This window comes from Balaenoptera ricei, chromosome 18, assembly GCF_028023285.1.
Source record: "Balaenoptera ricei isolate mBalRic1 chromosome 18, mBalRic1.hap2, whole genome shotgun sequence".
Classification (NCBI taxonomy): domain Eukaryota; kingdom Metazoa; phylum Chordata; class Mammalia; order Artiodactyla; family Balaenopteridae; genus Balaenoptera; species Balaenoptera ricei.
The window spans coordinates 20,807,890-20,825,968 of record NC_082656.1 but is presented as its reverse complement, the minus strand read 5'-3'; the positions used below and the strand labels follow the sequence as shown (position 1 = coordinate 20,825,968).

The 18,079-nt window shown below is 42.7% G+C and overlaps 1 protein-coding gene and 1 long non-coding RNA gene across 5 annotated transcripts in view; one reads left to right on the top strand and one right to left on the bottom strand.

Moving 5' to 3' along the window:
- Positions 1-18,079, top strand: part of LRCH1 (leucine rich repeats and calponin homology domain containing 1) — a 192,132-nt gene that overhangs the window by 107,719 nt on the left and 66,334 nt on the right. For all 4 annotated transcript variants that reach the window (XM_059902540.1, XM_059902539.1, XM_059902538.1 and 1 more), the window contains exons 3-4: positions 4,778-4,904; positions 16,854-16,959. In XM_059902540.1, coding sequence (XP_059758523.1) covers positions 4,778-4,904; positions 16,854-16,959 — 233 coding nt within the window. The remainder of the gene's footprint in view (positions 1-4,777; positions 4,905-16,853; positions 16,960-18,079) is intronic.
- On the bottom strand, positions 1,310-4,144 carry LOC132352521 (uncharacterized). The gene is made up of 3 exons (XR_009498755.1): positions 4,009-4,144; positions 3,769-3,880; positions 1,310-1,431 (listed from the first exon to the last, which is right to left on the bottom strand). It is a non-coding gene; the product is annotated as an uncharacterized LOC132352521 (long non-coding RNA).

Below are 18,079 nucleotides of genomic sequence, written 5' to 3'. Positions count from 1 at the left end.
CTGTTAGTTTTTGGAAACTAAGTAGTAAATAGAGATGATGATCCCTGGGTATTCATGTTTTCCCAGAGTAATGGTAGGATCTTGGAATTAGAGAAGATGGGAGAGAAAAGGTCACTCGTGTGATTTTTTTTTGTTTTAGTCCTGGTTCTCCAGATTGGAAAGAGTTACTTGGTTTGTTTTGGCCTGAAACCAGCCTGGTTTTCCCCAACGTGCCTCCGAATCATCATCTTAAATTGGCATATGTTTTCGACAAATTGAACATGCAACCATAGTTTAAGAGTGGTTCAAATGTTAGCAGTTAGGAAATAAAATCAATAACTGAAACCTAATTAAGCTCTTTTTGGTCACCTCCCATTGCTTTGCCACGTTAGTGGTGTTGGGAATGGTTTAACCTTAATATATGGATTTAGTGTTGGGCTAAGCACTTTTACATCCATAATCTCATGTATCATGTTAGGTAGGTATTATTATCTATGTTTTATGGATGACAGAGTCAGAGAGGTTAAGTGACTTATCTAAAGTTCTATGGACGATTATGGCAGAGATGAGATTTGAACCCAGGTTTTCTAATTCCACAGCTGGTGATCTCTGTACCAACTGAGTAGGTGAATCTGTTATAGAAATCTTTCTATAAATTATTTTAAGTGAGTTCCATGTTTCATTATTAAGTGAACCCATTCACTTGCAAAAAAGATCTATTCCAGTAGAATAAAAAACTCATATGATGTCTGATAATAAAATCACATGTAAGACTATAGCATGTTTTTATCATCACATACATTAAGGAAAATATAACTTTCTGATAAACCAGTAATAAATAATGTTAAATACCAAAATTAAGTCTGAAAGCATGGATATTGATAAGAAAGGCCATAGTCAAAATACATTAAAATAAGATCTCTAAAAGTGAAACCAGGGCTTCCCTGGTGGCGCAGTGGTTAAGAATCCGCCTGCCAACGCAGGGGACATGGGTTCAAGCCCTGGTCCAGGAAGATCCCACGTGCCGTGGACCAACGAAGCCTGTGTGCCACAACTACTGAGCCTGCGCTCTAGAGCCCATGAGCCACAACTACTGAGCCCATGAGCCACAACTACTGAAGCCTGCGCACCTAGAGCCCGTGCTCCGCAACAAGAGAAACCACCGCAGTGAGAAGCCCGCGCACTGCAACGAAAAGTAGCCCCCGCTCGCCGCAACTAGAGAAAGCCCACGCGCAGCAACAGAGACCCAACGCAGCCAAAAATGAATAAATAAAATAAATAAATTTATTTAAAAAATAAATAAAAGTGAAACCATGCAGAAGTGACTTGGTTTGTGAATTCCTTAATTTAGGACTTTTGTTAAGCGAGGGTAGTAATACTTGAAGAGGAATTTAGCCTGCAAACTTAGGCCGTCAGAACTGTTCAGGTTATGATGAGCTGTCTTGTTTCACCCTGAAATGAAGAAACAGACCGGTAAGTCTAGTAAGAAGTCATTCAGCCGAGAAAGAAGGAAGACAAAGCGTTAGCAGTAATCACAGACTGGGAAGAGCCCACTCCCTTCCTGCCCCTCCTCCTTCCTCCTCACGCGGTCCTCCACCAGCCTGAGCAGGGAGAGTGACGAGGGACACCGGGGAGGCCCTGCTCTGTGGTGGCAGAAAGGCTCAGGCCACCACGACCGAATCTGTAATTTCTACTTCTGAATAAGTGGCCCTTTTCCCCCGTTAATTTACTCTTTTGTAATGAGTGAGTTTAAAAGATCTTTTTTTTTTTTTAAAAATATTGCTTTCAGATGTGACTCCCGGGCTGGATTTGAAAATAAATGTTGGCCATTACCTGATCAGATGCTGTACGGTCTTATTTTTAACCATTCTTTCCTTCAAGGGCCTGTTCATAGTGCAGAGGGCTGCAGGAGACAAGTGGGGGCCGGAGTGGTGGATTGTGGCCTGAGGCACTTACTTGCTTGAGAAAAATTGCTGCCAGATGAGTAGTTTCAAAAAGCTCAGGCTGCTGATGTGGTCTTTAGTGGGGAGAGGATTAAAGGGCGTGCAGTTTCTCCTCTTCTTTATAAATATTTGCTGGAGAGCTAATGGGTTTTTGTGTGCGTGTGTATTTCCTTTTTCTATGGGGGAAATTACCAGTAATACAGGAACATCCTGTGATAAAATATACAAAGTACAGGCTGAGGGAACGGATGGATGAAATAGAAGAAATGTGCCCCAGGCCTGTGGCATGCTGTATTATGACTAGTCCTGGCATCTCGATTTGCCTACAGGTGATTAACTACAGTATAGATAGAGGAATGTGTAGGGCATAAATAAATAGGCTATTCCATCAGCTGCTTTAAGCGTAAAAAGCATTCATCCCCAAATGCTTTCACAAGCCTAAATTTTATTTTAAATTAGTTAGCCATCCTGGAAGAACTGCAGTGGGAATAATCCCATGTAATTTTAAATGTTATGTGTCTGAAGGAGCAGAAGCTTCATTGCATTGCTTCAATGGTATATAGATGCTCTCCCAATGCAATACCTGCTAATCTGATTAGATGCCCGCATTGAGGTAGTGAGACTGGGAATACTTTAAATCTGAGTTTCCAAGCAGAGAAACACAGGAAAGATCTCCAACTGTAATTGTTGATTCTGTGGAAAATAGGAGCGTAGACATTTCTAAAAATACTTACCTTTGTTCCCGTTATCCTCTCTTCCAAAGGAAGTTCAAATATGGCTCCAGAATAAGAGAATTACCGTATTAACGTTTTAATTTACCCGTCCTCACTAGGTGAAATTGTATATTAAGAAATATTTTAAACCACAAATTCCAAATTATTTACTTGTCGCCTTTTAATAAACTGAGTTCTCCTTTCCAGAGGGAGTGTCTCAGGAAACTTTTTTGGAGCTTGAAGAAAGCTGTCCCAGCAGGGCACTGGGAAGGCCCCTTCTTCAAGACCGAGGAGCCCCAGTGGGCTCTTGCAGCTGAGAGGGGGCAGCGCGAGGGGTGTGAGGGCACAGAACGACGGCCTGGTAGCCCTGGTACCCCCTTCCGCTGCCCCCAGACATCAGGAGAGAGTGTCAGGGCGAGCCCATTGCCGCTGTTCTAGCCTGTTATCCTAGCCAGGGGGGAAGCTAAGAGCCAGTTGGTCCTTCCAGCATCAGGATACAACCTCCACCCTCAAGGGCGCTCACTCTCCTTCCCCCTCTGGTGGACCCCCTGAGAGAAAGCTCTTTTCCTTCTGTGCCTTTTTGCAAAGAGCTTTCTTTTCACATCTGGGCAGGGGAGAGAAGACATGGCTCTACATTTTCTTGCTAACGTATGGTTGGCAACAGGCACCTGGTCACGGTGGTCACAGGGGGGCACCCAGGTTGGAAAGGCTATTTTGACAGCACAGCACCTGCTTTTTCTGAGCCCGTCCGTTAGAGACACCCTTTCCTAATCAGATACCCACCCCCTCACATGGTAGGGTGAGGGCGTAAAAGGTTCCACTGAACTATCACATACGTGTGGAAAAGTGCACAGATTGTAAGTGTACATCTTCATGAATTTTCACACCTAGAAGCACCCATGTAACCAGTATCCAAGTGAAGTTTCTTTTTATAATGATATTTCTTCCCAAATTATGAAAGCACTTTGTAGGAATTTTGGAAAATACAGCAAAGTATAATAAAGAAAATAAAATCCACTCACCGTACCGACTCCCAAAAAATGGCTACTGCTAACATTTTGGTGTGTTTCCAGTCTATCTGCCTGTTCCTTTCTCTCACACACAAAGACATATGCACACCCACAAATACGCACATGGTACCGCAGCTTCCGAAGTCTCACACATGTGTGCGAATACACACAGAAGTTCCAAGTACAGATTTGTAGATATTTCACTGCCTGGTGGTGGGCTCCCTCAGCAGAATGGCTGAGAAAGAAAGGGAAACTGAAAACCATCTGTCTCCTTACTTGATAGCAGGAAAAGGGCTCCTTGTGGAGGGGAAGGTAAATAAATGGCCGACATATACTTATGGGTGATTCATAGATTTCACTTACCCGATATCTTCCCGGCTCTCAGTCAACTAGCATTGATGATGGGAAATTTAAAGACTTCTTAATGCGGACCATTAAGTAGAGTAGAGACCTTTTGATGAAGAGCAGAGGTGAGGCCTGGACTTACACTTTTCCTGGCTCCTCTGTGCAACTGAACCCCTCTTGGCTCCAGCTTCACTTTTGCCAGAAGGCCGACTTTCCGTTTTCTTTTTTAATTGGCTCTCTCACAGATAACCCAAGCAGAATTTAACCACAGAGCTCTTGCGTTAACAAAAGGAAGCTGAATCAAAATGTTGGAAATGGGCCCGGTGGTTTTGTGAGTTACAGCAAAATGATCTTCCTCGTCACTGCTAAGATGGATGCAATGACGCTTCCCCGTGCCGAGCTGGTTGCTTTCGTCCTCGCTGAATCTCCCGCTCGCACTGCCAGAAAGGAAACAGTTGGCACCAGCTTCCCGTTGCCATTGGTGGTACAGCCTGTGTTGCCCATATGCTCTCGGGCTGGCCAACAGCATCTGCAGGGGGCTTGATAGGGTCCCTTGTGCTGGAGAAAGTTGTTTCCCTCAAAAGTGCCTATGCCTCTCTTTTTTAAAAACTATTTTTTATTTTCTTATACACTTGGGATTTGCGTTCTTATAAAAGTTTATCAGACTTCTTATATTTGCAAAATATTTCCTTCCGTCACTCTTTTCTCCTTGTTTGTTAAAACAGCATGTTCACAAACAGTATGAAGTAGCCTGCCTGTTTACCAGAGTTCTTGTATTTCTTCGCAGTCGGAATCAGCTGTCCGCCCTGCCGGCCTGCCTGTGTGGTCTGCCTCTCAAAGTCTTAATTGCAAGTAACAACAAACTTGGATCGCTGCCTGAAGAGATAGGTCAGCTCAAACAGTTAATGGAGTTGGTATGTTACTGATTTTTAAGACGCCCTTTTTGTTTGTTTACTAATTGTAGCCTATCAAGGTAGTCAGAAAGACTTTTTGCTCCAGTGGGTCAAGGAGGGGATCATGTCGTGGGAGGTCTGTATATGATAGAGACATTAAGCGGGGAAAGGAATAATCATGCGTTTGCTGTGACAAAGTTCCTGAAATTTACAGGTTTCCTGTAGTTTACACTTCCTGAAGTTTGCAGGATTTACAGTTCCTGAAGTTTCCAGATTATCCTATGGTATTTAGATCACTTTTTTTTTCAGATTGCATAAATAAATTTATGATAAATTATGGATACACTGGCAAAATAATCTGCAAATAAGTTAGTAGGCCAAACTTTATGAATGTATATAATTAACTTGGAAAGAAGAGAATGCTCTGATTCTCTAAGGATTTTAGGAACCATTGCTCCAAATTGATGTAACTTTAAAATGTGTCCATATCCCCAGGGAGAAGAAAGAAGAACAAGTTATAGATAGGCAGAGATGGCTTGTGTGTACCTGAGGCCGAGATGTCAGCTCCTTCACTACTAATTGAATTACTGACCTTGTTTCTAAAATGGGAAAGAATGAGTTCTTTCTGTACTTCTGTTGAGCTAAGATATCTTGGGTGAATGAGAGGCCAGAATGAGCAACTGGTCTAAACCATAATGGTCATAATTTATCCTCCGACAAGCATTCGTCCATACTGCCCTTGTGTCAAGCACAAAGCTGGATGTTGTGATTACAACCATGAAGAGGAGATAAAACCTTCCTTCAAGTAGACTCCAATCTAGAACATTGAAGGCCAATAACTTTTCTCTTGTGTGCCAGTTCCAGTTAATTTTTTCAGGGCCACCTGGAACACTGGGGTGATGGCTTGTGAGGCCCAGATAAAGAGTGCTATGACTCCACGGTCATGTGTTCATCTGGAATTGGCTCTGAAAGTGACAGCCCCATGACACACATGTATCCACTTTGATTTTAGGACAGAAGGGAGTAATTTCTGTATAAAGGCAATAGAGCCCTAAAAAGAGTGCCTTTTCCAGGACAGCAGTATCTGAAACCCATTCCAACTAGCTCACACCAAGAGTTGGGATGAGTCATAAGGATACAGGGGTCTTCACGTCACTAGCACCGTGACATCTGGTCAGGGATCGTGAGTGACTGGAACAAGATACTGGAAAGTTGTCAAGAACCATGGAAGCCACTGGTTTTCTTGCTCAGCTTTCTGCACTTCTCCATACAATGGAGAGGTCACCTAGCCCATACATCCCAAGTTTAAACGTCCCCCCAGATAAAGCACATAGCAGGACCTACTAGCATGTCTCAGCCTTGGTTTCTGAGTGAGAGAGGCGAGACCTGGTTCCAGCGTCCTCTCCTGGCTCGGCCAGCGATGCCCAAGGCACATGGTCACATTGCCCGGACATGGCTGCTCGGCTGCCACCGAGAGGGGTGATTCTGAAAGAAGACAGATTATTAATTTGGGCAGACATCCTCCTCTCCACGAAGTCTCTATAACAAGAAGTAAGTGCATGGCGTAGGAACTGATTGATTGATTCAGTCTTGGGGTTGGGAAGGGTTTGTACAGGAAGAGACCTTTGAGAGGCACCTTACATAAGTCCATGTAAGGGACAGAGGAGGCACTCGAGAGAGAAGGGACGGCTTGTGCCAAGGCCCGACAGCCCGGGAGTGTACGGCATGCCTGGGGAGCGTGAAGCAGTATAATCCCATTGAGGCTAGGCGGGGTGAGGCGGGGCGCTGCATCCTCGAGGCCTCGGCTTAGATTTCGGCCATCGTCGCCTCCTTCCCCGAGTGTTCAAGGCCCTGCTGAGTCTGGCCCCTGCATGCCTCTCTAGGTTCGTCTCTTGTCCCTGGCCCCTTCACCCTCTGAATTCCAGCCTTGTTCATCTTCACTTCTAGACTTTTGAGCACATCACTCTTTCCACAGGGACTGTTTCTTCCTTCTCTTCTTCTCCTGGTCAGTTCTTAGCCAAGGTAGATTTCACTTCCTCCAAAAGCCTTCCCAGATCCTCCAAGCCAGGGTGGGGTGCTCCGAAGGCCAGCAGCCTCTACGTATCACTGAATTTTCATGGAACCACATTTGTCTTCTCACTTGGCGTTCTCCAGGCCAATACCCACTACACCTTGAAAGCTGCTTCAGGACCGGAACTGTGTGTTACTTGCTGTTTTATGCCAGTGCTTGGCACAAGATAGATGCCCAAAAAAATGTTTGCTGAAGGCTGCTGTCAAATCGTGGACAGTGGACCAAGAAGGTGGCTTGGGACCGATTGCGAGGACTCCCAAGTGCCGTGCCAGTGAGGGGCGACTCTGTCTTTCAATCCAAGTTAATTCAGAAGGTTCCATTTTAACAGATTTCTGGAAAACAAAAGATATAGCAAATAACACTTCGGATGAAACTGATAGTTATTTGCTTTTTTAAAAAAATGCTTCTTTCAGGAGTGTGATAAACCCCCAAATCCGGGTTTGCTAGAATTTGGATTAGGTCTTGCAAACACTGTATGAGTACAGCGTTGGTGTTTTTCCACTTGTCGGGCTCCTGCGGAGTGGATGTGTGGCACATCGGTGAAGTCAGCCTTTGGCAGCCGTAATGTGTTTCTGTCCCGCTGCACCCCGGGCTTAAGCTGACAGCGTGCCGGCCATCGGCTGTGCGGCTACAGACCAGCTCATCTGCTAATAGGTGGTGCACGTGCCGAGCCCTGCAGCCAGCCCCACACGGGGCAGGGCTTCCCTCAAATCCTCCTGTCAGCTGCTGGTGGCAGGCGGCAGAGGTAGAAGAGCACTGTCTCTCGGCTCGGGGCACATGAGCTGCCGGGTGGCTCTAAGGGATGCCCTGGGCTTTTCTTAGGCCCCCGTCCGGAGCTCAGCTCTAGGGAAGCTGCTTTGCCTCCTGGTTCCAGTGCTGCCATCAGCCTGTCCTGTGTCTTTTCTCCACCAGCAATAACTCTTGCACGCTTGAATCCTAGAATGTTAAAGCCATAGTGGTTTTAAAAGACGTCTAGTCCAGGACTTCTCTGGCGGTCCAGTGGTTAAGACTTCGCCTTCCAATGCAGGGGGTGCGGGTTCGATCCCTGGTCGGGGAGCTAAGATCCCACATGCCTTGGGGCCAAAAAACCAAAACATGAAACAGAAGCACTATTGTAACAAATTCAGTAAAGACAAAAGAAAAAATGGTCCGCATCAAAAAAAAAAAGCAATCTTTAAAAAAAAAAAAAAAGACATCTAGTCCAAGCTCTCAACATCTTACAAAAGAAGAAACCCAAGGCAGAGAGACGGTGAGCGATGCCCAGAGGGTCGGTCACCCTGGCGTAGCTGACTTACAACCCAAGCAGAAACACCCTCACCCAGCGCTGTCCCTCACCCAGCACATGATGCAGACAGCAAATGTCATTTTATTTTTTTGTTTCTGTTTTTTGTTTTTACCTTTTAAAAAGAAATTTTTTTTGATGTATTTTTTTTTAACATCTTTATTGGAGTATAATTGCTTTACAATGGTGTGTTAGTTTCTGCTGTAGAACAAAGTGAATCAGCTATACATGTACATACATCCCCAAATCTCCTCCCTCTTGGAGTATAGTTGATTCACAATGTTGTGTACTTTCTGCTGTACAGCAAAGTGAATCAGTTATACATATATATATATATATATATATATATATATATATATATATATATCTCCACTCTTTTTGAGATCCTTTTCCCAAATAGGTCATTACAGAGTATTGAATAGAGGTCCCTGTGCTATATAGTAAGTCCTTATTAGTTATCTATTTTATATATAGTAGTGTGTATATGTCAATCCCAATCTCCCAATGTGTCCCTCCCCCTCTTTCCCCCCTGGTAGCCATAAGTTTGTTTTCTACATCTGTGACTCTTTCTGTTTTGTAAATAAAATTTATTTGTGCCATTTTTTTTTAGATTCCGCTTATAAGCGATATCATATGATATTTGTCCTTCTGCAGATATCATTTTACATGTACTAGTAGCCACATTAAAAAAAAAAACAGAAGCAAGTGAAATTCATTTTAGTAATATATTTCAGTTTACCCTAGATAGCTAAAATATTATTTCAGCATCTCTACAATATAAAATTAATGAGATATTTTAGAGTCTTTCTTTCCTACTAAGTTTTTGAGGTTTTCCACTGACACAGCCCAGATTGGACTAGCCACATTTCTCCTGCTCAATAGCCACATGGGGCTGGTGGCCACCCTTCCAGACAGGGCAGCTCTGTAGCTTGTGTTCTTTCTGCTCTATGGGCAAGTGTGATCTTCACAAAAAGCAATTATTTGTGAAGTTGGTGAATATTTAATAACTTGCTATTGTTTAACCGCAAGGGGTGACTGGCCTTGCTTAAGGTCACAGACTAAAAAAGATTAGTTTCCATCCATTCTTATTTATTTTTCATATCTTTTTGCTTAAAATAGTAGTGATACTACAGGTAACCATGTCAGATGATTTTTAGCTATCAATTGGAAAAAAAATTCCCTGGAGAGCCTGAAGTAATTCTAGAATTGCGTGGGAGGCTCATGTTTTGTAGTTACATAGTAACCGACTTGTTGAAAACATTTGGTTGCTCCAGAAGCATTCAGAGTACCTTCAGTCACGTAGGGCTGATAAAATCTCTCAGCTTATTATTAGGCTCTGAGCCCTGTTGAACTATTTTGGTAGAAATATTTGAGAAATTTTCACATTAGACTCAAAGAGTATCCTAAACTGAGTTGTAAACTCTCTTCTCTTCCAAGTATGAGCGAATGTTCCAGAGTCATCATTCGCTTAAAAACCAAACACCAGAGCACCGTGGCCATCTGCAAGAAGGGTGCCCTCTCTGATTTTTGAGAGGAGTTGGATTTGGAAAACAGTATCTTACTTTCTTGAATATATCACAATTATCTAAGAATCTTAAAACATAAAGCATTGCCATTTAGTGATTGTGATTGTGCAAAGAATATGAACGAGCAGTTTTTCCTCCTTCCATGAAGACTTTCATTAAGAAACACTTCTGAGACGTCTTTTCTTGAGTCCACAGGAGAGGCGAGGATATATTTCCACGTTGTTTCGGGTGCCGGAGAACTTAGGGGAACCTAAGCTCTATGGAGCTGCCCCTCAAGGGTCATTTCTGATGAGAATGATCTAGAACTTTCTGACCTCAGCTACTTTGAATTACTTCTGTACCGCTTGTCTCCTTAGAGCTGTAGCTGTGTGTCTGTGTTGCTTTGTAAGTCTTCGTATCTGCATGTTCTTTCTATCCAGGAAAGAGATAAAGCACTGGCATTTACTGAGCACCTACTGTATGCCAGGCACTCTGCTGGGTACTTGACATGTGTTCTATCATTCGATCTTGACAATAACCCAGCAAGGTGGATATCCTGTCTACCTTGCACAGACAAGTTTGGGTTTCAGAATTACTCACCCAAGGGACGTGGGGCTATGATGTGGTGGAATGGAGTGAAAACCAGGTTTGTCTGTTGAAAGCCCAAGGCCTTTCCGGAGTACAGTGCAGCTGTGCTCACTGGGTCCTCATCTAGATCATAAGCCTCTCGTGGAGAGGAGCCATGATTTCTTTCTGTACAGTTGCCCTGTTTCAACTTGCAGTGGTTTTCCCATTCCAGTTGGGGCAGGCTGTGAACAGTAGGGAGAATGTTACAAAAGTAGGGTGTGGTACAAATGGACCATGTCTGTCTGAGAGTTCCCTCACTGAAGAACCTCAAGCCAGGCCCGAGGGTCAGCAGACTTCTCTTGGGTTGACTAAACCTCATTTTACTCATAAAGACGGTGTCAACATCCTGGAAACATGTTTTTTTTTTGTTGTTTTTTTTTTACTTGTCAAATCATACCTGAAGGATAAGGTGTGTTAAATATTTGGTAAGAAATACCGTATGAATGCCATGTTATAATTAACAGACGGCTCTGAAGAAGACAGGCACACTAAGTAAGAACACAATAAATTTGAGAACCTTTTATGGGGCATTTGCCAAAGGTCTAGAAGTTTTCTCACCAGTTCTCTGTACATGCTGACACACTGGGGTCCATCTCTTGTTTGGTTTTTCTCAATTCTGCCGTCTCCCAACTCATGCCGTGTGTGAAAATTGTGTCTTCCGGCTCTTAACTTCATATAAGAGAACATAATATCACTGTTTCAGAAACCTGCTTTTACAACCCCAAACTCACTGGACCTGACTCAGGTAATAACTGACTTGAAGGCGCATTTCCTGGCCCTGACTAGACATGCTACTTTTTTTTTTCTCTTTTTTGTGAAATGTTTGGTTGTGTGGAGAGTTGGAATTCAGGGATTGATTATAGACACGGGATGTATTGAGGAACTTCTGATGGAAATCTCTTCTTCGTTTTTTTTTTATGTGTCGCATTCCAGTCTCTGAGGTAGGCGTAATGGAGACATGAATTCATGTCTGCTGTAATCGTAGGTCCATTCCTAGTCTCTGGAGATGCCGCCTAACCTCGCTGGTTTCTGTGAGGGAATTGGAAACTCATGGCCTGTGCAGGGTCCTTTCTGTTGCTTCTATCTCCGCGTTTCTTATGAAGAGCAAGGTTTGTGCTTGCTGGGTATGTGAAAGAGTGTGAGGTAGGGTTTTATACTAGAAGGAGACTCTCAGTAAGTGTTGAGAGGTAATAATTTACCATAGCAGAGGTTGCTTGAAAAAGTTTTGAGTTTAAATGAACATACTGATTTGTCTTAAAATTAAAGTTCTCACTACAGGCATTTAGGTTTTTGATTGCTGAAAAATCAAAATTGACATTACTCCTAAGTCAGTTAAGTATCTATCTTTCAAACAAAATCTCTTCATTATTTTTGATATGGTAGATGGATTTTCCTGATCTTGGAAGGAAATTGTAATTATTTATAATATCACCTCTTCTTTTTACCTAGGAACAGAGAGGTTAAGATATTTACCTAAAGTTACACAGTGAGTCATACAAAAGACATTTCCAAAAATGGACATGGTCACATGATGGGAGGCCAGTATTGATAGCTTGTATTTCCTGTTAGAACGTTTGCATTTTCTTCAATTAAATAAAGAGGTAGAGTTTTAAAAATAAATTTATTTATTTTATTTTTGGCTGCACTGGGTCTTCGTTGCTGTGCGTGGGCTTTCTCTAGTTGCAGTGAGCAGGGGCTGCTCTTCGTTGTGGTGCGTGGGCTTCTCATCACGGTGGCTTCTCTTGTTGTGGAGCATGGTCTCTAGGCGCCCGGGCTCCAGTAGTTGTGGCACGCGGGCTCAGTAGTTGTGGCTCGTGGGCTCTAGAGCACAGGCTCAGGAGTTGTGGCACACGGGCTTAGTTGCTCCACGGCATGTGGGATCTTCCTGGACCAGGACTCGAACCCGTGTCCCTTGCATTGGCAGGCAGATTCTTAACCACTGTGCCATCAGGGAAGACCAAGAGGTAGATTTTAAAATACGACTTAAGCTGTAGTATAACCACGCTAAGTTTCTGAAAACCTAAGAGTCAGGGGAAGGTAGCTCATGAGAATACCATGTGCAGTTCTGCCGCTTAGCCTGGTCTCACTGGAAACCTTCTCTATCCAAGATCATCTTGACGCAGTAGTTATGTTGGCTTTCATTAGAAGTCACGACTTCAGAAAGCATCTCTAGTCTTTTAAAAAATATATTCTGAAAGTGAACATTTCCTAGTTTAATTATCCTTGAACCTACGCGGATGTTTTAAATCCTTGTCATTTTTGCATTCTGAAGGTAAGGTAGCAATTAGCAGTCAGTCAGCTAAAATGTATTAATCTCCAACATGCATTTAACCCTTCTAGAGACTTTCTTAATTGCCCAGAAGAGTTGTGATGAAATGAGAATCTTAACTTCTAAAGTTTTTCTTTTGGTTGCTTAAAAGCATCTTGATTAAACCAGTGGAAAATAAGTGTATTTTAAGTCATAGCTAAAATTCTCTATTTTGTTTTTTTATCTAAATGACAAAATTAGACTGACTGGTTCATAAAACTTAAGTTTGAGTATTTATGTGATTATATAATGCATAATGATTAGATTCATTTCTGTATCAAACAATAGAATTGGGCCCACCTGTATATTTATAACTTTATAATGCTGAATATATGGTAATTTGATTTCACCGTGGTTTGGAATAATTATTTTCCAAGACATAGCTTAGGGCTAATAGACAATTCAGAGGGGATTCATTTGACTGTTTTAAGAAGCCACTGGATCTGGAACTCATAGCTTGATAAATTCTCAATATTGCAGAAATATGGGGCATTAATGTTGTTTATTTTTAAAATTTATTTTCCTAAATCATATCTTTTTAAAATGAACTCCCCCCCCCGACAAAAAAAAAGCCATTATTTCTTTTAGACTAAATGTGGACAGACATGTTCTAGAGAACCAGGCTATTCTAGGACTGTTGCTTTTACACTTTTTAACCTGAAATACGTTATCTGAAAACATCTAGACTATTTTCCTCTCTGTACTCCTCCTCATTCCCAACTAATTAAGACATAATTACCTATGGGGTTTTATTTTTGTGATGAAATTCATAACCTCTTTAAAACTTGGCAAGGTTCAATAGCTGGGAGGGCATTGAGTTTGCACAGTTTTCTGCTATATTGATCATACAAGAGTGAAAAGTCTTTATCTTGCTTTTTCCCTCATTATTTTGGCAGGACAGGAAGTAACTGAGAGCAGTGCAGAGTACTATTAAAATAATTTGACCTTCACCATATACCCTTCAAAATGTGAATGGACAATTGGACTTTATGTTTCTAATTGTCTACAGATGTCCTGTCTTGTAAGTTAGAAGGAAAAACTTGTTTTATCATTATGTGAAGTTCTTTAAAAAAAAATAAATTAGGAAAACATTTCCCTGCAGGTAAACAAGTGTTTAAATATAGCTGAGGGGAGTCTATTTTCTTTGATAAGGCCATTTAGAAATATATGTTGGAAAAATTACCTTATATTTATGGAAACAGCATACTCTAATTTCATGGCTAGCCGGGGTTAATCAACAACATGCAAGGTGAGTGTAGTACACAGGAAAAAAATAGAATAAAGATGCATTTCATCTCAGGAGATTTCATGGCGAGACTGTGCTGCCTAAATATATCTGTTCTCTTTTAGCTTTCCTCTCCCACCTCTCTTTTTTTAAGAGAAATGTTTTTTTGAAAAATTATGTCCTTAAAACTTCTGAAAATCATCAGTTTCACATTGAAAAATACGTGATTCCCGTAATCTGCAAAAGGGTCTTTCTCATGCTATCACTCACAGACTTATAAAACATTTTAGGTGTCAACATAAATTCTCCTTAGAGGTGGAAAATAATTCTCACTAATTCTTCTCCCATGACCTCCCCTCCTCTCAGCCATCACCAGCATGACTGTGCCTGGTCCTGAGTCCAATAAAATGATTTAATTTCATATATTTCTAGGGCTTACCTGTGTACCATTTGTGTGAGGACTCTTGGATTTTAAAATGGTACCTCTTGCTTATTGGTAACTTGGTGGAAGCAAAGAAAGATAAAACTTTCATCGAAAGGGTTTGGTTGTTGACTTTTGCGGCTGATGAAATGCCATAGTAACTGGGAAAAGGTGGCATTTTACTTTTCACTTCTCATATATGGAAGTATATTCAGAAAGGCAGAGTAATTTACTGATTCAGTGAGGGGCTAAGAGTGACTGAACAAATCTCTGGACCTCCTAATTATGTAATTACTTCCTTAGACATTTATGTCTCTGCAGATGCGCTTGTCGGTTTTTTTTTTAACATTAGGGATGTCTTTCATAAAATTTGGTGTGACTTTTCTAGGCCAGAAGCAATGCAGCAATAGCCAGCTTGCGGGTGATGCCATTGAACACCTAATGTCCTTAACCTGTCACACGCCAGCCCCCTGCCCCAACCCCAAGTCAGACAGCTGAGTATGGAACAGTATGGCGGGCTGATTCCAATGCGTACACCCAGGCTTTACCGATGACAGCTTCATTTCCTTTAATAGGAGCGATGTTATTCCTCTTCATCAAGTGATATCCATTTAGCGCCTTCATGACCTTGACAGCTTGGCAGGTCACCTGAGGATATGTAAGTGAGATGAGGTTAGAGGGCAGTGATCCACTGTGTTCTATACGGCCCTGCTCTTACAGGGAGCACAGAGGTTTCAAGGAATTGGTCAATGGTGAGTTCTCATCCGAGTGAATATGAAGCCAATTTCTGAAACAAGGCTTTGCTGCTTTCTAAAAGGATGAGTGAAGGGGAGTTTTTGCAGGTTCAGCAGTGATGTGGGATGTTTAAGGACTTGATCTCATTGGGATCATTTGTGGCCCAAATATATTTGTGGTTCTGTGACACCAAGCAGGACCTGCAAGAGATTTGGTGTGTATGTTGGGGCCTCTTGGGCTCCCAGCCAGAGACAATAAACTGTACCATTATGGAGCGTTAACATAAACGGACTTCAGAAGTCTTATCCAATATTTATTGACCCCTTACTTTATTTATTTATTTTTTAAAATTTATTTTATTTAATGTATTTATTTTTGGCTGCATTGGGTCTTTGTTGCTGTGCACGGGCTTTCTCTGGTTGCGGCGAGCGGGGGCTACTCTTGGTTGCGTTGAGCGGGCTTCTCACTGCGGTGGCTTCTCTTGTTGTGGAGCACGGGCTCTAGGCACGCGGGCTTCAGTAGTTGTGGCACGCAGGTTCAGTAGTTGCGGCACACGGGGTCTAGAGCGCAAGCTCAGTAGTTGTGGCACACGGGCTTAGTTGCTCCGCGGCATGTGGGATCTTCCCGGACCAGGGCTCGAACCCATGTCCCCTGCATTGGCAGGTGGATTCTTAACCACTGTGCCACCAGGGAAGTCCCTGATCCCTTACCTTATACCTGGCATTCTGCTCCGCACAGGAGGCAGAGTGACTAAGACACAGTCTCTTCCACCTAGGAGCTCACAGGCTCACAGGAGAAGGCAAACATTTGAGCAGATTTGAGTTTGGGACTTCATCCTGAGGAGCCATTGCAGGTGTTTGAGCTGATGAATGATAGAGTGAAATTCACACTCTGTAAATCTTCAGTCTGTGAAAGATGAAACCGAGGAGGAGATTGATGCCTGGAAACAACCAGAAGATCATTGTAGTGTCTAGCTGAGAGATACTGCTGGTCTGGACTAAAGGAGTAACTGGGGTAAGGGAGGTGGAGAGCAGGGCAGAGCTGCTAGGGACAAGAGGAAGGGTGGGGTTAGGGGAGGTGATAATGATATAGAAGATTAAAAATGTCACGGCCACCATTTTGCATATGTCAAGAGGTGGTTCCGATCAATGATTACTAATAGAGTATTACTTTTCCAAAGCAAAGAAGACACAGTCCGCATACCCCACAGTCTTGCGTGTAAAATGTTTGTAAAGGTGTTCAGGTCCAAAGTTTCCAGCCTTCTGATAAGAACTCCACTTTAAATAAATAATGCATCCAAACAATGCAGTAATATATATAGGTATCCACTGTAAAATATGAGCATTTGGTAAGGTAAGGTAGTGGCTGAACAGTGGGCTGGAAATTTGTTCCAAGTGTTAACCCTGGTACTTGCAAGCCTTGGACAATTGACTGAACTTTCCTGAGCCTCAGTTTTCTGATCTGTGAATATTAGGCCAGTAATCTTACCTCATGGGTTTGTTGTGAGAAATAAGACTGAAGCATGTGAGAACAGCAGCCCTTGAGGCTGGCAGAGTAGCTCCCGAAGGCTACTGACATGCTTCTTTTCTCCCTTTTCTCTCAGAGGATGTTTCAAATGTTGCACTTTCTTTTTTCTTCTCTGTGCTAAGCCTCACTTGACCTCGGACCCGGAGACCAATATAAAAATGTACCTGTGTAGTTGTCCTAATATTTAAATTCTGTAAGGAGATTTCACATGAAATGCTTGATCTCCTGGCAAAAGGCATTTACTATTTCTCTCTTTGTTTTCAATGCAGGACGTCAGCTGCAACGAGATCACAGCCTTGCCTCAGCAGATAGGGCAATTGAAATCCCTACGAGAACTGAATGTCAGAAGAAATTACCTTAAAGTTTTACCACAAGGTAAAAAAAGAAAGAGGGAAAAATGAATCAAACAGGAGGCTTTTATTATTTTTTGTTTACCTTTGTGAAGAAGGTAGCTCTAGTCATGTTTGTATGTGCCTATTAATATTAATTATAATTTGAATATCATGTGCTGATAACAGAAAAGTTATATTCAAGTTGTAATTTTAGTCAGGGGTTCAGTAACAAAATCATTCCCCCTGTATAAAGCTGTGTGTGTGTGTGTATGTGTGTGTATTAAGTTTGTTCAGGCTCGCATAACAAAGTACCACAGACTGAGTGGTTTAAACAACAGAAATGTATTTTCCCGCAGTCTGGAGGCTGGAAGTCTGAGATCAAAGTGTTGGTCAGTTTGGTTTCTCCTGAGCCCTCCCTCCTTGGCTTGTAGATGTCCGTCTTCTCCCTGCATCTTCCCTCTGTGTCTGTGTCCTAATCTCTTCTTCTTTATGGACACCCATCATACTGGATTAGGGCCCACACGAATGACCCCATTTTAACTCATTTACCCTTTAAAGACCCTATCTCCAAATACAGTCACATTCTGAGGTACTGTGGGTCAGGGCTCCGACATATGAATTTGGGGGGCACACAGTTCAGCTCCTAACAGGAGGCAACATGAATTGCTTTTGGTATGGATGGACGTGTGATGTCCTGGAACATCCGGCCAATAGTCAGTTGCCGCACTTGGTCCTGCAGATCCAGAAGTCAGGGTTTGGGGCTTTGGGGATCTGGGAGCCCTGACTGGGAACCCTGAGTGTCTCGAACCCATGCTTCAGGCGAGGGCATGACTTTGCTGCAGCGAAACTTGAACTGATATCACTGGTTGTTTGGATGAATTTCTTGAAGCCTGGAGCAAGGATGGCTCCAGGGCCTCAGCATTGAGACTCGGGTTCCCTGAAACAGCACGAACACCGAGCCCCTCACACAGCCCCACCCAGGAGCCAAACGTGGGCAAACCTTTCCCTGCAGCTCTGGGCTTCCATAGTGTGTCCCTCTGATATGTTGCATTGAAGCTAAAGTAAAAAGATATTCAATAAAAAAATTATCAGGGACTTCCCTGGCAGTCCAGTGGTTAAGACTCCGTGTTTCCACTGCAAGAGGCATGGGTTCGATCCCCGGT